The sequence below is a fragment of the Lepidochelys olivacea genome, assembly GCF_965140295.1.
Source record: "Lepidochelys olivacea isolate rLepOli2 genome assembly, chromosome: 11".
NCBI classification, from domain to species: domain Eukaryota; kingdom Metazoa; phylum Chordata; order Testudines; family Cheloniidae; genus Lepidochelys; species Lepidochelys olivacea.
The window spans coordinates 19,999,903-20,025,590 of record NC_140421.1 but is presented as its reverse complement, the minus strand read 5'-3'; the positions used below and the strand labels follow the sequence as shown (position 1 = coordinate 20,025,590).

The 25,688-nt window shown below is 41.4% G+C and overlaps 1 protein-coding gene across 3 annotated transcripts in view; it reads right to left on the bottom strand.

The window, feature by feature from the left end:
• THSD7B (thrombospondin type 1 domain containing 7B) overlaps positions 1–25,688 on the bottom strand; it is a 511,640-nt gene that overhangs the window by 19,442 nt on the left and 466,510 nt on the right. For all 3 annotated transcript variants that reach the window (XM_084643355.1, XM_084643354.1, XM_084643356.1), the window contains 4 exons: positions 17,266–17,407; positions 15,906–16,021; positions 15,196–15,313; positions 241–386 (listed from right to left, as the gene is read on the bottom strand). In XM_084643355.1, the coding sequence (XP_084499481.1) occupies positions 241–386; positions 15,196–15,313; positions 15,906–16,021; positions 17,266–17,407 (522 nt within the window). The remainder of the gene's footprint in view (positions 1–240; positions 387–15,195; positions 15,314–15,905; positions 16,022–17,265; positions 17,408–25,688) is intronic.

Here is a 25,688-nt window from a genome sequence, read left to right as displayed (position 1 = left end):
TCTATGGTCTGTGTTATACAGCAGGTCATACTAGATGATCACAATGGTTCTACTCATGATGAACTCACTTTGTTTTAAAGTGGATGTTAGCAAGGTCTTAATGGCAGCAAAAATACTTTAGATCTCTGAAAAGCTGTATAAATTAATTCTGTAACTTAATTGTGCCATTTGTTGTTGATGAAATGCACTTCTACGAGCATCACCTGAGAAGTGCCTCATACGAACAACAACAAGACATACCTCTACTTTGCATGGTGACCACGTCCCAAGAATCCAAGTGTAGCATGGCTTTACAGGACAGTTTCTGTACTGGGTGAGCTGTGTAGGGCATAGCCTTCCTTCTCCTTGTGCCTGCATAATTATGGACCGAGTACGTATCATCTGGCCTAAACAAATAGAAAAGATACCAGTACACAGGATTTGTACTAGAAACTGAGAATTTACTGTAAATGGAAAAGTTCCCAATATTATAGTAGTGTTCCAGTGAGTGGCGAATAATGAAGCAGACTACAATGCCTGGTAGTGGAAATACTTTGAGTAACATAATAAAAAGGGGAGAGCTTAGCAAACTCTGGTAGTTCCTTTCATGTAATTCCTGCAGGGTACTTGTGTTTGACTGCTATTCCATTAATTCTGCCAGACTACCTGATCACTATCGCAGAAGAGAGACATTTTACAGCAGTATGGGAGTGTTAGGAAAGATAGGGAATGAACTCACAACATGATAATATTGTATCTATGGGTGAGAACACTGCACCAAAATGCAATATCACCATATGCCAATGCAACAGTGGCTGAACGTGAGGCAGTGGGGCCTAGCAGAAAGAGAACTGAACTGGGACTCAGAAGACCTGGGTTCTATCCCTGGCTCTGCCATTGACCTCACACAAGTCTCTGTGCCTCACTTTCCCCAACTGTAAAACAGGAATAATGATGCTGACCTCCTCTGTAAAGCACTATGAATCTATTGAGTCTATTGACTATTGGGGGGTGGGAATTCTATTGACTATTGGGGGGTGGGATAGCTCAGTGGTTTGAGCATTGGCCTGCTAAACCCAAGGTTGTGAGTTCAATCCTTGAGGGGCCCATTTAGGGATCTGGGGCAAAAATTGGGGGTTGGTCCTGCTTTGAGCAGGGGGTAGGACTAGATGACCTCCTGAGATCCCTTCCGACCCAGATATTCTGTGATGAAACATGTTACATGAAAGCTAGGTATTATTATTGTTACAGGAGATAAACCTGTGATTTCTTTGTGGCTGTCAGCCAGACGACAGAGCAGCTTGTCAGTTAGTATTTCTTCTCTTTCTCTCCCCCCTACTCTGTCCCAGTGTTCTTTCCCTCCTTCTCTTTCAGTCTCTTTCCTTCTCTCTCCCTGATATTTTCTTCCCAAACCTCTTTATCCTCTCAATTGATTTCTCTTCTCTCCAGTGTCATTCTCTCTCTCTTCTTACCCAGTACCTCTCTCTCTCTCTCTCTCCTCTGTAAGTCTATTCCTCTTTTCTCCTTCACCCCTTTCTCCTTCTCTAAGCCACAGTCATTTCCTCTTTTCCACATCCTTCCTTCCTTAGAATCATTCTTTCTTCTGTGCCTGTGAAGGCCAATCAAACTGAAGCATCAGCTCAGCTTAAGGTCGTGATCCTGCAACAGGACCTGCTAGTTTCCTGAAGTCAAAGGGACTCTGTACATGTGCAGGGATTCACCTTAACAGAGCCTCATGCAGGACTGAGATCTCTGGTGTACAGTAGAACCTCAGAGTTACGAACACCAGAGTTATGAACTGGCCAGTCAACCACACAAACCTCATTTGGAACCAGAGGTACACAATCAGGTAGAGACCAAAAAAAAATAAAATAAAATAAAATAAAATAAAAGGCAAATAGAGTACAGTACTGTGTTAAATGTACACTACTAAAAAATAAAGAGAAATCGGCATTTTTCTTCTGCATAGTAAAGTTTCAAAGCCGTATTAAGACAAGGTTCAGTTGTAAACTTTTGAAAGAACAGCTATAACATTTTGTTCAGAGTTACAAACATTTCAGAGTTACAAACAGCCTCCATTCCCAAGGTGTTCATAACTCTGAAGTTCTACTGTATTTTAATACAAAGTTTAATTCTTGATAATATAAGTTCTGTTATAGCAATGGGTTATTCTCTTCTGTGTTTGTTTTTTAATGTTGTTCGATACAGATATATATATATATATATTAATGGACAGAAGCCCATCATCTACTCCTTGTGACTTTACAACTGCTTATATAAGTGTAGTGGAAAGTATTTTGATTTTTCTTTAATTAAAGCCATCTGACAGTTCCATCTCTTTCTATGAGGGCTTAGTGACACTGCTGACAAACTAACATACACTGCTGCTATGATGTGCCTCTTTATTGAGTTAATCAATAAAAATAAGGTAGAACATATAATGAATGTTTATATAGGTTTATCATTATTATTAGCTCATTTTGCACCAATAAGTTTTTTTGTATAACTATCTTGGCAAAATATTTGGAGAAAACACTTATCAAGTTGACCCTGAATATGTTTAGTAAATATTCAGTGCTATGGTTAAGTCAATCATATTACTTTAAAACATAATTTTCATATGTTTTCCAAATATATTCCTTGTGCATGTGAACCATTTAATGCAATACATGACTAAATCCTGATGAATTATTAAATATTACAAGCTACACAACTCAGAAGGCAGCATCATTTTTAACATTAAACATTCCAATATCGTTTCATTGCATTTTTAACAAAGGAAATTTGATTTTTATGACCAAATTACATGCAACTTGCTGGAAAATTGCAAGCACTTTAATAGCCATTACTGTCCATAACCACTTTTACAATGTTGATCAAGATCCTATTTATTTTCAATGAAAACTCCCTAACCCACTGAATGGAAAAGAAAAATTAGGTTACCATTTCAGAAATAATAGAACTGAATACCATTCATTAAAATAACAGCAATCCCATTTCTTACTCCTTTCCTTTCCATACAAAAGTCAGACTCACAGAAAACGGTTCCCTCACAAAATGTTCCAAGTAGAACCCTGGTTACAATTAAAGAGGAGGAAAAAGCCACATGCTGTGCAACCAAGTGACATTTAAAATCATATTATGGACAGAATTTCTGCCTTAGTTTTGAAGGAACTGAATCTGAGAAAAGTAAAAAAGGGTCTCCTTAAGTGATAGATTATGAACACCTGAAATGGACATAAGCAAGGCATGTCCAATGCTAACACTGCAAGTGAAGGAAACACTTAGGGTAAGGTTCGCCCATTAGGATCGCAGTACTGTAGATGTGCTCTGAAACGATGATGGGCCAACACAAATGCATGAAGCAAATGCTCCTGAAATCTGTGGAAGCTGGGAAATGGAGCTGACTCCTTGTTGTAGTTATTATGTATACAGAGCGGCTAATTTTTAACTGTTTGTCTTACAGCCATGCTTAAAAATACAAAAAGAAGTCAACCATTGCTAAGAACTGAAGTAATAAATGTCGAGTGAGTGTGATACCTAAAAGATTATGCTTTATTTTGCTGGCGAAAAGCAAACAGCTTTAAGAGCTGCCAATTGGCAACCTTGCAAAATGACTGTCTATATGATCACAGTGCCGTTCTCCTGGTCTGAGCCCTTGTATGCCATTTTTAAACCCACTTTAAGACTATTTTTGGCTGAGTTGTTATCCCCTGGAATTAGGGGTTTGTAACAGAATTCCTCAAAAAGCTTTCGCCAACATCAGTGTATTCAGCTATCACAGAATCATATTTTGTGCAGTGACCCAACCCCATAAGTCCTTGTGGTTAAAAAGCAACTCCCATAAGTCCTTGTGGTTAGTGATCAAGTGACCAATTCTTTGACAGTAATACTACTTTAGTGCATCAAAATCATTCTTTAAAAGTAAAAACATTAAAGAGGGCTCTATCCATATCTAAATTAGATCCCGGCGGTCTATAGCGCACCCCAAGCACTATCACAGGGGAGGCTCTAGTAGTTTTCTTCCCCAGTGTGATTTTTGCCCAGATGGACTCTGTCTTATCCATTCCATCGCTTCTTATTTCTTTACATTCTACCTCATCATTGATATAAAATGTGACTCCACCACCTTTACCTTTATTTCTGTCTTTCCTAAACAGCACATACCCTTCAATACCTGTAGCCCAGTCATGACGACTATTCCCCCATGTTTCTGTTATCCCTATAATATCTGGTTTCACTTCTTGCACCAGTAGCTCTAGTTCCTCCATTTTGTTACCTAGGCTCCTTGCACTGTGTACAATTTGGTGTAATTTGCTTTTTTCTGTGCTGAGATTGGCATTTTTTTTGGCAAAATTAAAATTGACTGGCAATTGAAAACTTTCATTTTTAAGAACAAAAATGTCAGATAGCCTAGTCGTTGCGTGACATGAAATATTTTATGCAAGACATTTAGCTCACCAATAAACTACAAAATCACAGGATCACCTGAACTTGATCCATAGTTGCTATCTCCTTTCTCATGATGCTGTAAATAAATCATTGCAAAATAAAAGGAGTAGCTCAGTGCTAAAAGGGCATTTTCCCCTGGGAGTATGCACTGAAGTGGATTCCTTAAAGCTCTGATTCTCTCTCTGTCTACATACACTAGTCAGGTGGTCAGCAGCAACTCAAGTGGAAGAAACTTTCAAAAAGTTATTTACTTTGTAGATATCTCATTGATAGAGACTGTTATCTTCATAGGTTTGAAATGAACTTTCTCCCTGTACAATCTCTGGACTGGAAGTGGCAGTGTAAAATCTCTATTGGTTCTTGTATCTCTGTGAACAAACTGAATTTCTCTTTCATCTTCTATATCCTATTAAATGATCTGAAAATGCAGAGATAAAGGCTGCTGAACACTGAAAGTGTGAAGTGCCTCTTCACTTCCCTCAAACCTGTCAAAAGTTCTGTAAGAGAAGATTGCTGGGCTTATTGTTGCTTATTACTGCAAATTTTCTTTTGGAACTATGACTTTATTTTTTCACCACAGGAGAATACTTTTACAATCAAAGAGTCTCCTCCCTTTCCTCGCCTTCCAACCCCACAGAGCAAAATATGACATCGGTGGAAACCAAGATGCCTAAAATATCTGCCAAAGTTAATTCTAGACCACCTTGCCAGAAATGTTGATATCTGTTTACTGAGGCCTTGAGCTATTGTCGACTTTTGTATTCCTTATCAAGCAAGTAGAGCAGAGCAGTGAGAGGATGGCTTCACGCTTCACGTCAATTAATCTGGCTGAAATAGGATTAGGGAGACCAGGCTAAGCAAGAGAGAAGGGAAGAAGAATAAACCCATACAGCCTTGGTCCACTTAAAAAGCATTTGCACTTCCAATGACCCAGCATGACCTGCAGTTTAAATAGCATTGTTTAAACAAACAGCTAAGTCCCCATGACCTCATGTCAGAAAAGGTTGGTTTTAGTGTCTTCTTTTTCAGCACTTCTATCAGGCCAGGTCTTGGTTAGTTTTCTGACCTGGTAAGAAAACAATCCTTTTGCAACCTTATGAAAGGTTTGAGGCAAAACCACAAAGGGTTCATCAGATATTCATTTCCTTACCAAAGAGAATATGTATTTGCTGGAGTTTTCCCTTAAGAAGTGTCTTTCCAATACCTTTGGTAGGCCTTTGGGTCAGGACCTCAGAGCACTATCCATTAGCTATAGTATTATAAATCTTTGTACCTCAGTTCTGCAGTAAGTATGAGGACTTTCAGCATATAAAACAAAGTCAGCCTACAGCGCTAAACAGCATCCATAACAGAAACTGCTGAAAGCTATAGCTGTGACAGGCAAATATAATTTATTTCTATGCCTTACTAGGCTTGGCCAAGGCAGGAAAGAGAGATACACTCCATTGATCATCAGTTATAAAAATCAATATGCTCCCCTTTTGCTGCTGTACACCACAGCCACACTCGAAGCAACACACATGCCACATACATTAAAAATATGATTTGGTGTAGCTGTGTATTGTTTCATAACATCAAACCTGAACAGAATCCAATAGGGCACTCCTACAGTCCATTAAAATATATCACAGCAGAATAATTTACTGTAAGAGATGGGCAGAATAAAAGTGTTAGCGATGTTATTGAGTTAAGTGACATTAAACCATAAATCCATCAACAGTAAACGTTGATCTCATCAACAGTATTTCTGTTTTTCCCTTTTACAGTAACTTATGTTTCCTGAGCAGGCACTTCACTAACTCTGAGCTAAGTCAGAGAAACAGATTCTTGTTTTGACTCTCAGATACTAAATAGGAGTGAGAGAGCAGTTCTAGCAGCAGTATATGTGGTTTATCTGCCATTGATTATTTTTGAGGAGTGTGCAACTTATTATTTGGCAAATGAAACTCAGGACAATGGCAACAATAGTTTCCTTTGTTTATTGTTATCCTTTGCTGTTTTAAGTCTAATTTATGGCTCAGTCCTGTTCCCACTAAAGTCAATGCAAAACTTCCATTATTTTCAAAGGAACAAGATCATCTTACACTATAAGATGCTCGGAATAGGGACATGCCATTTTATTTGTCCGAAAAATGAAATGAACAATTATGAAGCTATATAATGATCATTATTATAATACAGGACAAAGTAACTAAAATTGAGACGCCTCAAATTACGCTGCTGGAGGCATATACAGGCAGAATTAGATAAGCACAGCATCTGTATCACAGCTGACCTTCAGCAATATACCAATTTACATACGATAGGATGGTCTTAGTTTTTAATCAAGATCTCAGACTGAATTTCATTTTGATAAACCTTTGCCCAGCACATTTCTGTAACCACAGCCCTTTGAAGAGGTTCTTCAGTTCTCAGAGGGCAAAACAGGCTAATGTCTACCTGCCCCGATTTTCTGTAACTGGAGTGGGGCCAAGGACAGGAAAGAGGATGGCTGCAGTGGAGACTGTACTCCACAGGGGTCTCCTCTAGTGGAATTTTGTGCAGGACTGGGGCTTAAAAGTTGAGTTACTATATAATAATTCTACCCTGGATCTTTGCAAGCCTCCTCCTGGTATCCATGGGAGAGCTGCTGTGGTTCAAGGAGACTATACAGCCCAAGTTTTAGACCCAGCCCGGACAACATATTTATCAGTGTAATTTGGCCTACTCTTCAGAATTAGTTTGAGACTCCTGCTGTAAGCAGAACACTTTAACCAATGCATGCAGCATTCCTACTTTTAGGATCAGATTTAGCAGTTGCACAGAGCCCTGTTATAAAATTGAAGGATAAGCCCCTTATATGATCCTAAATCCCTGATGGCTGTAAATGTAAGGACAGCTATCATGGGTTCTCACTGGGGACTGCATCCAGGATCTCCAGTTCTAAAACCATGATCCTCTACAGCTTGAGCTAAAGAAGTAAAACAATGGTTACTTACCGTGCAGTAACTGTTGTTCTTCGAGAGGTGTTGTGCACATGTACATTCTACTATAGGTGTGTGCATGCCCAGAGCCATAATGAGTAGAGAAAAGTATATGCAGATGACCAAGTTGCCAACTTGCACATATCAGCAACTGGGACTTTCCTGAAGAATCCTGATGTAATGAACTGAGCTCTGGTGGAATAAGGAATTACTCTTGATGGAGGAGAGATATTAGCAAGGTCATACCAGAGCTTGATACAGTCAGGGACCCAATATGAGATTTGCTGAGATGACACTGATTGACCCTTAATTCTTGCTGTATAGATTACAAAGAGCCATTTTGTAGTCCCAAAGGATCTACTACAGTCGAAGAAAAGCCACAGCTGAATGAACATCCAAGGTATGAAGAGCTCCACAGCCTTAGATGAATCAGGTTTTAGGAAAGACAAGTGAAGATTAATTGTTTAATTTAGGTGGAAAGCTGACACTACTTTTGGCATAAACATAGGATGTGGCCTAAGGGCAACATTGTCCTTATTAAAAAAAACAGTAAAAGGAGGGTCAGCAAAAGCAGCTTCAAGCTCTGAAATCCTCCACCAGAAGTGCTTTCCACCAAAAGTACTGTCTGCCTTGCCAATAAAGAAAATGCAGTTGTGGTTCAAATTAAGTTCCTATTAGTTTGAAGAGAACTAGATTCAAATCCCATACAGGTACCAGATCAGACACAGAAGGGTAAACATTGACCAGGCCCTTTAAAAACTTAAGAAACAGGAGGATGAGAAAATATGGCAAAACTATCTACTGGCAGATGTAATGCAGAAATATAAGTGAACTAATACTGCCTGGACCATGCCTGTGCAATGAGGATTAGTGATGTTTTGTTTTGTTTCAGCTTCCTGAGGACCCTCGGAATGAGAGGAATTGGAAAGAATGTATATAAAAGCTGACTGAACCAGGGAAGTAGAAAAGCACCTGTGATGTAACCCAGGCTGCAATCCGCCCTCGAGCAAATCTCATATTTGCTGTTGAGGTTTGTTGCAAACATATCTATTGTTGGGTACCCCTAATGGTGGAAAACCTGGAGGAGAACATCCGGCCTAACTGACTAATCATGTTGGTCTATGAAAACCCTGCTGAGGGAATCTGCTGGAGTGCTCCTCACTTCTGGAAGATGGAAGGCCTTCAGGGACACTTTGTGACAAACACACAGATGCTACAGGAGACTAGCCTTCTGGCACAATTTAGATGACCTTGCCCCTCCCTGCTTGTTCATTTGTTTAGATGACCTTGCCCCTCCCTGTATTGTCCATGAGAACTTGAATCATCTGATTCTTGATGGTGGGCATAAATATTTTTCAGGTATGACATATGGCCCTAAACTCCAGTATGGTTATATGGGGGAAAATTTCCTGAGATGGCCAATATCTTGAGCCTGAAATTGACTGAGATGGACCCCCAGCCTTTTTGTAGATGTATCTCTAGCCAGAGCCACTGATGGTTCTGGGGACACAAACACAATTCCCTTGTGTACATTTACCAATCAGAGACTGAAGCACCCATGCAGGTACACAAATCCACATGTCCAGAGGATGCCTACAATGTTGATATACCAAATGAAGCCAAGCCTGCAGACAGCAGAAGTGAAGTCTGGCATGTAGTGTTACATACATGCACAAGGCCATGTGTCTGAGAAGCTGAATGCAGGCTCATATGATAATTGTTGGATAGCTTTCTGAAAGGAAGGTTATAGATTGGAACTGTTCCTGTGGAAGATAAGCTGTGGCTGTTCCAGTGTAGAAATCTGCTCCTATAAAAATTATGCCCTGAGTTGATTGTAACTGTGATTTGTCCAATTTTATTTTCAGGCCAAGAAGGAAGAACATCAGCCTGATTACTAGGACACTGTTCTGGACATGATTGCTTAATACTGCTTGAACTGGCCAATTGTCCACATATATTTGAATCCCAAAAACCTGCTGTCATGTACTTGGTGAAAACTCTTGGGGCTCAAAACAAGCCGAAAGGAAGCACTGTGTACTGGCAGTGGTTGGTGTCTACCACAAATTGATGGTACTTCCTGGGGGAAGGAGGTATTGCCATGTGGAAGTGACTTGAACTTGATTTTCTTGATGAATTTGTTCAGCTTTCTTACATCTACGATGGGGCAGAAGCCACCAGATTTCTTTGGGACCAGGAAGTACCGGTAATAAAATCCTTTCCTTCTGTGTTGATAAGGAACTTCCTCTATTGTTCCCAAGTCTAGAAGAGACCATAGCTCTTGAAATAACAAGAGCTTCTTGTGAGAAGAGTCCAGAAAAGCGATGGGGAAGGTGAGTTGGGAAAAGGGAGCGAGACGAACTGGATTACATATCCCTCCTTTTCTGTACTAAGTATCCATTTGCCTAGCCTGATGTTCTGCAAAGCACATTAAAAAAGGGACAGGTGTAATCAAAAGGCAGGAGATACATCGGTGTGCCATCCTCAATTGTACAGTCAAAATGACTTTGAGATATCACTTGTCTTGTGGGAAGGGCCCACCTCAGTGTAAGATGGCTGGTGACATTGAGAACTTCTTGATCTTCTCTTAGGCCTGGTCTACACTGGGGAGGGTGGGGAATCGATCTAAGATACGCAACTTCAGCTACGAGAATAGCGTACCTGAAGTAGACGTATCCTAGATCGACTTAGAATCACTTACTTCGCGTCCTTGCAGCGCGGGATCAACAGCTGCCACTCCACCGTCGACTGCTTCCTCCTCTCGCCGTGGTGGAGTTCTGGAGTCGACGGCAGAGCGATCAGGGATCGATTTATCGCATCTACACTAGACGCGATGAATCGATCCCCGATACATCGATTACTACCCGCCGATCCGGCGGGTAGTGTAGACGTGGCCTTAGGTTCTCTGATGGAACAATGGTCTCAAGTAGAGGTGTGATTTAAATAGTTTTCTTTTAGTAGCAGGAACATAGCTCTCAAGAAGCGAAGTGTTGCACAAGAGTCCTTCACATGTCATCTGTCCTGGCGGAGAACACTTAGAGCCTTCAAAGGGTAAATCATCAATTGTATTCTGCAGCTCTTTTGGAATGCTGGAAGCCTGGAGACAGGATGAACATCTCATGGACACAGCAGTGGTGACAGAATGTGAGTCAGTGTCAGTGGCATGTATTGCTGCCTGAAGAGATATATAAGGGTAAGATGATCCTCAGAAACTAAAGCTAGAAACTGTTCCCTATATTCTTCAGCAACTTATCAGCAAACTTTGAGATGGCTGAATAATTAAGAAAATTATATTTAGGGAAAATTGATGATTCTCATTTGAAATATGGCAGTGGAATAAGCTTTACATCCCAGGGGTGGCCTTAGATTGAGACTGTCAGGACTGCTCATTAGTGATTGCGACCGCTAGGGAATCAGGAAGTGGGTGGATAAAGAAATGACCAAAGTCTTGTGGAGGGATTTGGTAACATCTATCCACCTTCTTCACCATAAGAGGTATAGAGGCTGGAGTCTACTGTAAAATCATCACTGGATCTAGAAGTGCTTTATTGATAGGAATGGCAACACTTCCTGAAACAGTAGTCTGTAAAATGTCCAGGAAAGCTTGCGAGTTCTCTTGCAAAATTTCTGCTTGGACTCCTAGAGAAGTAGCCATCCTTCTCATAAGGTCTTGAAAAAAGACTTAAAGTCCTCTGGGGGAGGAGATGTCGACTACGGGCTAACTCCTTCATCTGGTGGAGATGAAGATATTTGAGAAGCAACATTAAGTGACCCCTCCAATAATTCTCCCTCCTTCATGGGATCCAGTACAGGACATTGAAGAATGTTAGCAGGATTTCTGAGCAGATGAGTCCTGCACTACACAAGCAGGAGATTTCCTTCTAGAAAATGTGTGAGATGAAGGACTAGAGTCTCTCACAGGCATCCCATAGAGGAAATGGCATAGACAGAGCCATCCACAGCGGAGGACACCATGTTGGAGAGTTCCTGTAAGGAACTCAATGCACTTTAAGACAGGTGCCTGAAGACCTGAAAGAAGATCTGAAACACCTGGATGGAGAAATAGTTTCCTCCTTTTCAGAGTCTGAAGAGAAAACGGGAATGTCCTCAGAATAGGGGGATGCAATTGTCGTCAGGGTTCTAGGTGGTCCAGTCATTGGAGAGAGACAATGTTCAAAACCACACATCTGTTGTGGTGGTTGGAAGTTGATGGTACTGGTGGTACCAGTAAAACCTCAGACTGTGGCAATGGCGCCAGGTGTATCGTCAGTGCCAGCAGTGCAGACACAATCTCTGCGTGCACTGCCAGTGTCCGACTGATCACTGAGTATGCTGACGACTCAGGCTGTGACAGGATAGTCTCGGTGACCGTGGTGCTGGGCACATCGATGGAGGAAGCAGTAGAATCAGCTGTATCAAGGGGAGAATTAGGTAAGAAAAAACAAAGTAGTTCTTCTATGGATAAGAAGGCCTGTGGAGCTGGAGGCACTGGAGGTGAGTGTACTGAGCTGACAGTGCTGATGCAGACTGAATTGGCTGACGAGAGGCAGAAGGACCCGGCACTGGTAAAGGCACCAGTCTCAATGGCCCCAAGAGAGCCAGAGTCCATGGTGCCTCCTCAGATGGAGTGGGTGAGTGCTTAGGTTTTTGGGGCTTCGAACCAGTACCAGAGGACATAGAAGATTTACTTGGAGACCAAGTCTTAGCGTTTCTGCCAGGGTCAGGATGTCTAGAACACTTTGAGTCTGAGGGATAAGATGACTTTTTTCACCCAGCTTGTGCTTCAAGTGAGAAGCAGCTGGAGGGGCACTTCAGAATGAATCATAGTTCTCTGTATCTCAGTCAGGGCCTGGTTCAGATGCAGGTCACATTGCCTCCATCATGAGGTGAATCTTCAGGCAACTGTCCCTCTGCTATTTAGTCCTGGTGAGGAAGGAGGTACAAATGGAACATCTGTCCCTCACATATCCCTCACTTAAACAACTGATGTGCTGTCTGTGACAATGAAAACAGTCCTGCACGTAGCACATTGTTTAAACCCCAGGGATTTTTTCATAATAAATCTCTCAGGGAAACTGCTAAACTACAGCTGCCTAAGTAAACTATTAAACATCAACTAAGTATATTCAGAAATGCTGTCTAACCTGGCTCACCAAAGCAAAGCTACAGGGAGCTCAAATCATCATTCTGGGTAGTGAGAAGGAACTGAGAAGGAGCTGGTGGACACGTCCCATTTATGCCCTCACACAAGAGCATGAGAGCAGAGATGTGTGCACTGGCTAGTGGCATTCCTGGCAAAAATCTCCGACAAGCGCACAGGGCAAACACACATCTGCAGAGGAATGTACATATGCACAGCCACTTGAAGGAGAACTTCTCTGTCTGGTAGCTATAGTAAACTTGTATCCTCTTGAATTAAAATGGGACTCATAACATATACTGAGATATATTGAATTCAGTTATACAAACTTGACAGTATGGCTCATCTAACCTTAACGAGACTTGGAATGTACAATATCTTACGCATGTAAGATATACTTGGTATATATACATACTGGGTCAGACCAATGGTCCAGTTTCCAATCTTTTGACAGTGGACAGTGCCAGATGCTTCAGAGTGAATGAACAGAAGAGGGCAATTTATCAAGTGATCATCCCCTGTCATCCAGTTCCAGCTTCTGGCAGACAGACATTTAGGGACACCCAGATCATGGGGTTGCATTCCTGGCCATCTTGGCTAATAGCCCTAGATGGACCAATCTACCATGAATATATCTAATTCTTTTTTTAATCCAGTTATACTTTTGGCCTTCACAACATCCCCTGGCAACAAATTCCACAGAATGACTATGCATTATGTGAAGTACTAACTTATGTTTGTTTTAAACATACAGCCTGCCTATTAATTTCATTGGGTGATCTCTGGTTCTTGCATTAGATGAAGAGGTAAACAACACTTCCCTATTTGCTTTCTCCTCAACATTCATGATTTTATAGCCCTCCTTAGTCACTTCTTTTCCAAGCTGAAAAGTCCTAGCCTTTTAATCTCTTCTCATATGGTAGCTGTTCCATACCTCTAATAATTTTTGTTGCCTTTCTTTAGTTGATCTAATAACATGAGAATTAAGTCTCAAAAAAGTTTTTTTTTAAATACAGCTTGGAATTAATATTCTTAGCATGTTGGTTGTTAAATAATATATATGAATTGTTCATTTGTGTTACAGGAGTACTATTTTACTGAACTGATGAAAACTCAATAGACAAAGAACATGATTAATCCAAATATTAATCTTTGATCATTTCTATTACATGCTTTGATCTCTGCAATCCAGCTAAAAAAAAAACCCTCCACAGAAGCTATCAATCTGTTTTGTCTTTGCCCTCACATAAATTGGACTATGGACAATTAGAAATTAACGCATACCAGAAGCTTTGAAAATTATGTTGCAGATCTATTTTAAATAAAACCTACAGTACTTCTCTTCAACTGACCTCTCCAAGGATTTGAAAAACTATGCAAGACTAGATAAGGCCCTAATCCTGTAACTTGTTTTGTGTGGGTGGACACCTATACCTGAAGTAACTGGGGCTCTACACAGATACAGGGACCTGTGCTCACATACTAAGCTACAGAACTGGGGTCTAAGGAAGTATCATAGAATCCTAGAATATTAGAGTTGGAAGAGACCTCAGGAGGTCATCTAGTCCAATCCCCTGCTCAAAGCAGGACCAACACCAACTAAATCATCCCAGCCAAGGCTTTGTTAAGCTGGGCCTTAAAAGCCTCTAAGGATGGAGATTCCACCACCTCCCTAGGTAATCCATTCCAGTGCTTCACCACCCTTCTAGTGAAATAGTGTTTCCTAATATCCAACCTAGACCTCCCCCACTGCAACGTGAGACCATTGCTTCTTGTTCTTCCATCTGCCACCACTGAACAGCTGAGCTCCATCTTTTTTGGAACCCTGCTTCAGGTAATTGAAGGCTGCTATCAAATCCCCCCTCACTCTTCTCTTCTGCAGACTAAATAACCCCAGTTCCCACGGTCTCTTCTCGTAAGTCATGTGCCCCAGCCACCTAATCATTTTCATTGCCCTCCGCTGGACTCTCCCCAATTTATCCACATCCCTTTTGTCATGGGGGGACCAAAGCTGGATGCAATACTCACCAGTGTCAAACAGTGAAGTACTATTTACATTTTTTTTAATTCTTAAGATGATAAATAATTATTTTAATCATAGTAAGGTTAGCTGTGCTGAAATTTTGAATCCTGAAATATACAATAAAGCACAAGAGAGGAACTACATTAAAAAGATATCCTGAAAACTCTCACCAGCTTTCCTTTTCCACAACATAAATCCTACCAATAACTCTATGTAAAAGTTTATTTTCAACTATGACTGAATTTTCAGATTTTGGAATGAATTAGTTAGATGATCCTTTGTATACAAGTATGTTTTCTAAATTGCATTTTTCATGGGTGGGTAATTCAAAAACAGTCGGATGGATTTTTACCAAATGTAACAAAACAAAGAAAAGTCCTTACATCTATTAAAAAACCTGAAAAAATGTCAGCAGATCTCATTTTCTAATGATTTACTAGATGTTTAAGTGATTATCATGCTTTTAAAAGTGGCACAGAAATTTATGTTGCTCTTTATTATTATTTATATTACTGTCTTTACATGTCCTATGGATTGCATTAACATCTGCAGGATTGGGGATGTATTTGTGTTCTTTACCAAACATAAATATTCCAAGGATTGCAGATAAAATGTGACAATAGTCTTAGAAACAAACTTACCTCCAATGCCGCAAGTGTTTGAACATTCTGACCAGGTTGACCATTTGGAAAGCTGACAGTTCACAGCACATTCCACAAGGCAATGAATGCTCAATTTTTCAGGTTTTTCCAAGTTTAACTGTATATATATATAAAAAAACAACCTAAAATGTCACTTTGTTATTGCTGGTCATAAAATTAGAAAACTGAAAATTCATAGTGACTAAAGTGATACTCCCAAGGTCACCATTTACAGGGAGATTTTTCAGCAGTAATAATAGCTTTCATTTTTATGACATTTTACATCTCAAAGGCTCCCCAGACCCTTGCAAACTTTGGGCCCCATTCTGCAAATCATTATTCACATGACTTCAAAAGGACATAATCCTTTACTCATTGACTGCTTGTAAATAGGGTCTGTAGGACTGAGTTCTACACACATACAGACATTACTCCATCATTGAAATCCTCCTTTAGGGTAGAAAGAAGAAGCTAGATGACTAATCAGTGCACATTATTATTCTGGTACTCTTGTTATATTTTGGTTCCTGAAAACTTCTGACCCTAGCTAAATCCAATATTGATCATAGCAACTTATCTATGCCAGGTGAATGGTAACTTCAAAGCTCCAGGTGACAGCTTGGTGTAGAGGTTAGAGTACCGTAATTTCCAAAAGAACTGAGTTGTATGTTAGACTTTAAGACTTTCTTTAGTGTATTTATAAACTTCACCTGCTCACAGTAGTTCATATTCACTGATTTTCCATCACTGCGCATACAGCTCAAAAGACGTCTCCGAATCCCTTGTCCACAGGTTGCATTTTCACTTAGCTGACATGTACTCCAATCTAAAGATATAGTGTAATTGCATTTAGTACAGCAAACCATCATTGTACTTCATTTTTATCTTGAATTACAAAGTGAGTTAGTTATCTTCATTTAACTGTGGGACTTTAGAAGGTGAAGAACAAGGCAGATAAAAGGAAGTTATTCTTAAAGAAAATAAGCAAGTCTGAATTGGGAAATTCACTATCATCTCTCTAATGTCCCTTAAAAAAAAGCAACACATCAGAGTATGTCAAAAACTGTTTAATACTGATTCAGTGTATCGTTTGAAAACAGTTGGCACATGCAGAAGGCCACCTCTTGCTTTTTTTAGCTGTCTTCAACTGTGTGTTAAGCTCCTACAGTCAGTCTTGATTGTCATTGCATCCTTCCAAAATTTTGTGAAAAAGGAAGTCACACAAAAGTGAGCTTTTAAAAAAATAAGGATGAAAGAAAAAAATAATGTTACACCCTTGAAAATCATGAACAATCCGAAGTGTGGTCCTGCTCTGTAAAGTGACCCTCCGAAAAAGGATATTATGAGGTTTCATGTCTGTCGCTCAATGGCTTCCAGTTCAAATGCATTTCGATGATATGAAGAAATGTCACCATTTCTAACTGGTAAACCTACAAACTTAGTCTAGGATCTGAAAGTTAAGATGGGTACTGTCCACATGTATCGGCACTAGCTGAATTGGCTAAAGAGAGGAAAACATTTGTCTGCAATTTTGTTTCCAAAACAGCTATAATCAGTTGTAATTAAGATTCTGAACAACAAATTTGACTCTCAAGTACACCTGTATCACCTATATTGTCTTCAAAGTATACTCTTGGTGTCATCTGGGTCTGACTGACTTCAATAATACTGACAATGCACAAAAAAGAATAGACTCCATTTCATTCTTGCTTATTTATGATGTTTTTGCAGTGATAATACAAGTAATAAAATCTTATCTTATCCGAATATGCACAGCTTTATACATGCGCTTAGCTCTAATGAATTCAGTGGAACTACTAACACATTTAAAGTTAAGCACCTGCAGGATTGGGATGTTAATCACTGCAGTAAAGAGACATAACTAAATACAAACAAAGAGCAGGTCTGCTAAGTAATAAGGTGTTTTTATACATAATTATTTTTAAAAGTAGAACTGCACTTTAATATTATACTTTAAAATTATCATGTCACATTCTTAACTTTGTAGCAAAGAGTATACTGAGAAATATGACACCTTGCATTTTTCTTGTGAATTACTGTTCCGCTTACCTGTTAGATTGTACTGATATTGAAAGCAATTTTGATTGAGGACACAAGGTTGCATTTGTGAATCTTTAGGACAAGTCTTGGTATTTAAAGGAGATCTTAACACATGTCGAGTCTGTGTTTGCATAATATTGGGGTCACATACCTAGATAAAACATTGAATAGTACAAAAGATCTTAGTAAATATTATAGATATGTATCAGCTGTAGCTGTTACATATATTTGCTATTCTGGCATCAGACCCCATTACTTTTACCTTTGTGTTGTTTAAGACATTTTAAAAGTCTTCAATGCTGGACCTGTTTTGAAGGCAGGATCAACAGTTAACAAATTCTGAACCCAGTTCTCCTAAGCCTTGGCATCTACTGTGCTCCTCTGTGAGATTATTGAAATATATATAACTTTTCTAAATATCAATCCCATCTCTTCATATCAGTCCAATCAGGGTAATGGGTTAAGGCAGATGGCCAAGAAATAATTTTAGTAGTTTTCTGCTTCACCCCCATGAGATCCCCAAGCAGAATTCTGTAGCAATAAACACAAAGAAAAATGAGTTACTACAATAATTTTTGTTTCCCTAGTTGTTATAGCTGAGCTAAAATGTGCCTTGCATCTGAGAGAGATGGAAGAGATGTCTGTCTGAGACACAGGACTTCACTGAGTGACACTTGCATCATATGATTAATGCTTAAACACTCCTTTCTCGTGACTCTCAAAAAATCATTAACCATCTGCCAGTCACGTTATTTGTAACTTAAAGACCCCCACTTAAACAGATAGCATCATCTGATAGGAATCTTTAATACCAGGACTGTATGAAACATTATCAAGGAATATAGGATGGCTGTTACCAAGTTGCAAGTTAGAAAGATTGTAAAGATTTAAAGCATATATTTTCTGCTAGAAAGGAAGAGAAGAAATTACAGCAGAGCATTCATTTATTTTATATTACTTTCAGCACATACTGTGTTTGACATTGTAGACAACATAGGGCCACATTTTCAAAAGCATGTGCTATATTATGTAGGTATCTGTGTGCACATGCAAATTTAAATGCAAATCTGTGTATCTGTGCATACAAACCAGTCCTGGCATCTGCAAATTTCAGTTTCACTGTACACGTCGGGTGCACCCAGAATTGTGTGTACAGTTAGCCTCCATGTTTTTGAAAAAATGGCAGCCAGAGAGATGTTTTCTTTTGCCTGTGCATCTGTTAACTTTTCTTTGTGGGCCAACTGAATGTCAATCAGGTGGGGGAAAAGTCTGGTCCCTCTTAGGTCAACAGTGTAAATACATTGAGCGTATTTAGTGCCTCCCCAAATATCAGCCAAATTGTCACAAACTCCCCCAACCCAGTACAGCTGCTTGAGCTCTTGTGTGATGCTACCCAGAAGGAACAATCTTAGTGGTCTAGTTTCAATGACTAAAGAGCCTGCGAGATTTGCAGAGGCTAATTAGGGTTGCACAGAGTTAGAGTTGTAAGTGTCCTCGCCTATAATACATTCTTATGAGTGGTTACTCATAGTTACTCTAGTAGTTACTCTAAAGACAATGGGATTATTTAAACAAGTAAGAATTACGCACAGGAAGAATGAGTGCAGGATTGGGCCATAAAACAGACCCTATGAACAGAAGCTTTGCCATTGTCAATTAGAGCAGGACTGGACACACAGAAACAGGAGAACCAATAAAGCATGCTACTAAATGTTGGGGTACCACTGAAAGCACCAAACATCAAGTCCCCAAAACACAAACACCTCAAAATTTTTAAGAGAAAACACACACTGACAAGATTTGGCAAGATACAAATGTAAGGCTTTGGACTCTGAGTAATAAAAATTCGCCGACAAACCTATGTTTGCAAAAGATAAAGAAATGTTGAAGGATTATAGCATGCTTTGCCCCAATAATCATAGAGCGCTCTGCAACCCTCCACCCTACCCCTAACAGACTAAGGGGTAACATATACTGACTTATAACATAAATATAAAATGAAGGATTGCTAAATGGTAAAGTTAAGAGCTTGGTTAGTTATATTTTAATGATTTATAATTATGGACAGGGAATGAGTATAGATAAGGTAACACTACGACCAAGCTTTTGCTGGCATAAGTGTGGTTTTGCCACTTCTTTGACATAGAATCACTGGCTGGTCTGCTTAAAATTAGGTTACTGCTGAGAGAACAACAGTAGTAGGTTGTGCCGGAAGTTTTGAGGTGAAAACACACAGACCTATAACAACAAGAAACCTTTTACTGGGAAAACTCATGACAAAACCTACATAAACAACAACAAAACTGCAGAAATTATGTAAACCAAAGTTTTGCATACCTAATGTACGGGTTCCATAAAACCCAAAGGGGTCACATGCTAAAAACTGATTGGATAAAGATTAAGTAGTCTGAAATGTGGAAATGTATAAAAATCCAAGTGAACAAGGCCCAAACTGGAGAACACTGGACCAGAAACTGAAAGGTGGAACTGAAAGACCATGACATAGATCAGAAGAGGCAACGATCAACATGGAAGTTGAAAGGACTTCCCGCTGCCCCAGAATGTGGTAACTTGGGCCCTACCAATTCCACCTTGTCTGTTATTATTATCAGACAGAAACATGTGTCCAGACATTATAAGTGACAATAATTCTGTTTGAAACTGAGTAAGCCTAAATTGGGTGGATTTATGACTCAGTTTCCCCACTTTAACCACCAACATAAATACCTGCTGAAAGCCTGTATTAAATGTATACAGTGGAAGCAGTTGAAAAATTGTTCATGAGTATACTTAATTCACGATAATATGTCGTTAGTTCTAAAGACTGCTCAAAAGAAGAACAATAAAGATACCAAGGAAACTCTGGACAGCAAGATGTAAGAAATCTTCTATTTTCACAAATGCTTGGAAATTTCAAATACCATTCTTCAATAAGTCATGCTGATATCAGTTTAAAAACCACAGCCTTATTGCTTTGCAGCTGCCTGTGAATACTGAACTGAATGTGGGAGAAAATATGAGTAATGCCCTTATTATGAATATTAAAAAGCAATGTCATTGCATTGCAGCACAAAATCTCACCTCAGTTAGACTGCTGTAAATCTAAAACATCTTCCCTGACATCAGTGGAGCTCCTCCCAATTTATACCAGTCTAAGTGAGAGCAGAGTCTGTCCCTATCTTGGAAAACAGCCAATGATGGCTCAGCTGAATGCGCTTGCCCAGTGTTAAGGGAATACTGTTATGTTCTGATAGTTATTATCACCTTGTCAAATAATTTTACATGGTAGTCTTATTGAAATGTACATTGTTATTCAGGAAACAGTCATCTACTCATCTAAAATAAGCAATTATTCTTAATTATCTGAAAACTAATCCCGTGATAAGTGTCTACCAGTAGTTTATTACCTTTCTTGCAATGAATGTGGTTGTTTGTTCTCACAGGAAAGAATAACTTAAATGATTTGCCAATAAAAATCAAAGAAGGTATTTCAGCAGACACTCCTAGTTAGTGTTCTTCTGCATAACTTTACTTTACAAAAATCAATAATTGTGCTCAAAGAAGCAGATATGTGCTGGCTCTGAAATACCTGCTTCTGTTTCCTTCAACAGGATAATATGCAGGCAGAAAATATGTACTCTTCGCAGGGATATAGCATCGTCCAGTTGTGCATGATTATAGGAGATTAACATAACTCAGCACAGCACATTGTATACTGTGGCAAAATACCTTGTTCGCCTCAGTAGGCTAAGTCCTTTTTAGCCTTGGAGACTCACGTTTGGGGTAAGGCGAATCCTTATAGGTGGCACAGGGTCCTGCTACTCCTCTCCTCAGTCAGTCCCTTGTGCTTGTTTTCCTTCCCTTCTGGGGAGCGAGTGCAGCCTCCCTACTGGGAAGGTCTGGTGTCTTGCTTCAAACAGCCCTACTGGCAGCTTCCCTGCTCCTCTCCCTCCCTCACTGTCTCCCTCCTACCACCCAGGGGAGGGCTTAAAAAGGTCCCAAGTAGTTGGAGTCAGCTGAACCTAATTGGTTCCCTAGCAACCCCTTTTCCAGCTGAACCCTATTGCCCCCTGGTTCTCTCTCCTCAGTGGATAGGGAGGAGCCTTTTAATCCCCTGGGATTTTTGAAAATGTGCACCCCTCTTTTGTAGCTGTTTGTCCTGGTTTACCACATATCCCATCCCCCTCCCCCCCCCCGCTCAACACTACGGGGTTGGGCTACTTGGGTCGGAAAACAGTGCACTCTCGACAGGCCATCTGCATTGCCATGTTGGATTCCAGACCTGAAGTGGAAGGGTTGAAGTGACAGGAACCATCTCGTCACTCTGGCATTTTTGTCTTTATTTTGGTGCATCCACTGCAAAGGGGCATGGTCCGTGTCGAGGATAAACCTCCGTCCCAGTAGATAGTAGCGGAGGCTTTCTATGGCCCATTTTACCGCCAGGCATTCTTTTTCGACAATGACGTATTTCTGTTCCCTAGGCAGGAGCTTCCTACTGAGGAAGAGGATGGGGTGTTCATCATCCCCAACCATTTGTGGAAGTACCGCCCCCAACCCTACATCAGAGGCGTCGGTTTGTAGGATAAACTCCTTCCCCCAGTCTGGGGCCATGAGTATGGGGTCAGTGCAGAGGGCCGTCCATAATCTGAAAAAGCATCTTCAGCCGTGGTCGTCCATCTTACTATGTTTGGGCCCCAAGCTTTCATTAGGTCCATTAATGGGCATGCCCTGGTGGCAAAGTGGGGAATGAACTGTCTATAGTACCCCACTAGTCCCAGGAATGTCCTGACATGTTTTTTTCAGAGTGGTCGGAGCCACTTCTGTATAGCTTCTAACTTGTTGAGTTGGGGCCTCCCCACGAGCCTCCCCACTATATACCCGAGGTATTTGGCTTCAGCTAGCCCGAGCGAACACTTGGAGGGGTTTGCCATCAGCCCGCCTTCCTCAGGGTATCCAGCACTGCCTCCACCTTCTCCAAGTGTGTCTCCCAGTTGGGGCTATATATGATAACGTCGTCGAGATAGGCTGCCGTGTACTTCCCATGTGGTCGCAACAGTTTGTCCATGAGCCTTTGGAAAGTAGTGGGCACCCCATGCAACCCAAAGGGGAGGACGGTGTACTGATATAGTCCCTCTGGAGTTGCAAAGACCATCTTCTCTTTGTCGGCCTTGGCCAGGGGGATCCGGCAATAGCCCTTGGTCAGGTCATGGGTAGACATAAACCATGCTTTTCCCAATCTGTCAATTAGCTCATCTACCCGGGGTATAGGGTACACATCAAACGCATCATTCAGATTTCGGAAGTTGTTGCAGAACCTCACGCTGCCATCCAGCTTAGGCACTAAAACCATTGGGCTTGACCATTGGCTATGAGATTTTTCAATGACTCCTAAGGCCAGCATTTTCCTGACCTCTGTCCTGATCTCCTCTCTTTTGGCATCCGGGATCCAGTATGGCTTGACATTCACCTTCACTCCAGGCTCTGTGAGGATGTGATGGTGAACCTCAGTAGTCCTGGCTGGCTTTTCTGAGAACACATCCTGGTTGCGTTTAATCAGGCGGATCACTTCAGATCGTTGCTCCGGAGTCAACTCCAGGGATATTCCCACTTGGTCGGGCTGGTCGCTTTTAGGGGATGGTGCCCCTAGTGCAACCACATGCGCTTCTCTATCCTGCCATGGTTTCAGCAGGTTTATATGGTAGATCTCCTCCAGCTTCCGGCAACCTTATAGTCAAGTTCTCCTATGACTTCTATTATCTCATATGGCCCCGCCACCTGGCCAGGAGCTTGCTCTCTGCCGTGGGTATAAGCACCATTACCCGGTCTCCCACCTGGAACTTCCAAGTCGTTGCTTGGCGATTGTAGTATGTCCGTTGGGCCCCTTGGGCCTTCTCCAGGCGTTCGCGCACAAGGGGGGCGACCTGGGCTATCCTGTCTTTCATTTGCAATACATGTTCAATGATGTTTCTCCCGGTGTTCGGCTGTTCTTCCCAGCCCTCTTTGGCCATGTCCAATATGCCCCTGAGGTGGCGACCATATAATAGCTCGAATGGGGAGAATCCAGTGGAAGCAAACAGCAAGTAAGGCAGCAGGGTGCCCCAGTCTTTCCCGTCACGACTAACCACTTTCCGTAGCATGTTCTTCAATGTTCTATTGAAGCGTTCTACAAGACCATCAGTCTGGGGATGATAGACTGACGTCCTGAGGGTCCGTCCGTATATGGAGCATTGTACATAGGTCCTTCATTAACTTAGACACAAAGGGGGTCCCTTGGTCCATCAGGATCTCTTTAGGTATCCCTACTCTGGAAAAAATCCAGACTAATTCTTTGGCTATGGTCTTTGTCATAAATATAAAGGGAAGGGTAAACCCCTTTGAAATCCCTCCTGGCCAGGGGAAAGCTCCTCTCACCTGTAAAGGGTTAAGAAGCTAAAGGTAACCTCGCTGGCACCTGACCAAAATGACCAATGAGGAGACAAGATACTTTCAAAAGCTGGGAGGAGGGAGAGAAAAAAAGGGTCTGTGTCTGTCTGTATGCTGGGTCTTTGCCGGGGATAGACCAGGAATGGAGTCTTAGAACTTTTAGTAAGTAATCTAGCTAGGTATGTGTTAGATTATGATTTCTTTAAATGGCTGAGAAAAGAATTGTGCTGAATAGAATAACTATTTCTGTCTGTGTATCTTTTTTGTAACTTAAGGTTTTGCCTAGAGGGGTTCTCTATGTTTCTGAATCTAATTACCCTGTAAGATATCTACCATCCTGATTTTACAGGGGGGATTTCTTTATTTCTATTTACTTCTATTTTTTTATTAAAAGTCTTCTTGTAAAAACACTGAATGCTTTTTCATTGTTCTCAGATCCAAGGGTTTGGGTCTGTGGTCACCTATGCAAATTGGTGAGGCTTTTTATCCAACATTTCCCAGGAAAGGGGGGGTGCAAGTGTTGGGAGGATTGTTCATTGTTCTTAAGATCCAAGGGTCTGGGTCTGTAGTCACCTAGGCAAATTGGTGAGGCTTTTTACCAAACCTTGTCCAGGAAGTGGGGTGCAAGGTTTTGGGAAGTATTTTGGGGGGAAGGACGCGTCCAAACAGCTCTTCCCCAGTAACCAGTATTAGTTTGGTGGTGGTAGCGGCCAGTCCAAGGACAACGGGTGTAATATTTTGTACCTTGGGGAAGTTTTGACCTAAGCTGGTAAAGATAAGCTTAGGAGGTTTTTTCATGCAGGTCCCCACATCTGTACCCTAGAGTTCAGAGTGGGGGAGGAACCTTGACAGTCTTGGACATGGTGTTCCGTAGGAGTATGGCCTTGGGATATCAGATGGCATAATCTAGTACTACCAGAATGTACTGATGACCCCGGGCTGACTTCTCCAGTGGCCCTACTAGATCCATAGCTTTTCACTCGAATGGGATTTCAATAATTGGTAGAGGTACCAAAGGGGCCCTTAGGTGTGGTCGGGGTCCATGTAACTGACATTCTGGACAGGAGGTACAATATCGCCTGACAGCTGCATAAATGCCGGGCCAAAAAAACCTTTGAAGAATCCGATCAAGGGTCTTATCTACTCCTAGATGGCCCCCAAACAGATGGCTGTGGGCCAGATCCATCACGCCCCTCTGATGCTTCTGTGGGACCAAGAGTTGTTCTACAACTTGCTCTTGGACCTGGACTACTCTGCATAGCAGATCACCCTTAACCACATAATATGGCCCTGGGCCCTTGACTCACCCCTCCCGGGGGACCCCATTTACCCTGACTACTTCTTTACAAATATTTCTGTATATTGGATCATTGGCCTGATTCTGACCAAAATTCCCGAGTGAGGTCCCCATTTGTCTAAACTCAAGGGGATCGACCTCTGTCTCCCCCTCTGGGAAAACCCCCAGGGAACAAGGTCCAACTATTGGGTCATTGATCTCCTGCCCCGCCCCGCTGTCCATTGAGCCACCTCTTTCCCCTACAAGCATAGATTTCTGGTACTGGGTCAAGATCCTCGTTCCTCTCCTTTTATCCGCCCTCCGTTCCCTCCGAGTCTTCCGGGGCTTTCCCAGAGGGGAAAACAAATCCTGGCCAAATTCCTGGAAGGCCGGGGTCGGGGGGAGGTTATTTATCTGGCCCACCCCCTGGGTCCCGGGTTCATTATTTTCTTCCACCTTCTCCCCAGGGAGTAGGCTAAATCAAATCCCAGGAAGTTTCATCCAATAAGGACTGGGTAGGGGAGTTTCGGAACTACTCCCACCGTCACCTTAGTGGGGCTTCCGAGAACTTCTATTTTTACGGGGATGGTTGGGTAGTAACTGACATCCCCATGCACACAGGATATTCCTGAGCGTTTGGCCCGGGATAGTTGGTCCGGCCCGACCAGCTTTCCCGAGACCAGCATGATTGCACTTTCCGAGTCTACTAACGTGGTGGTCTCTATACCATTCA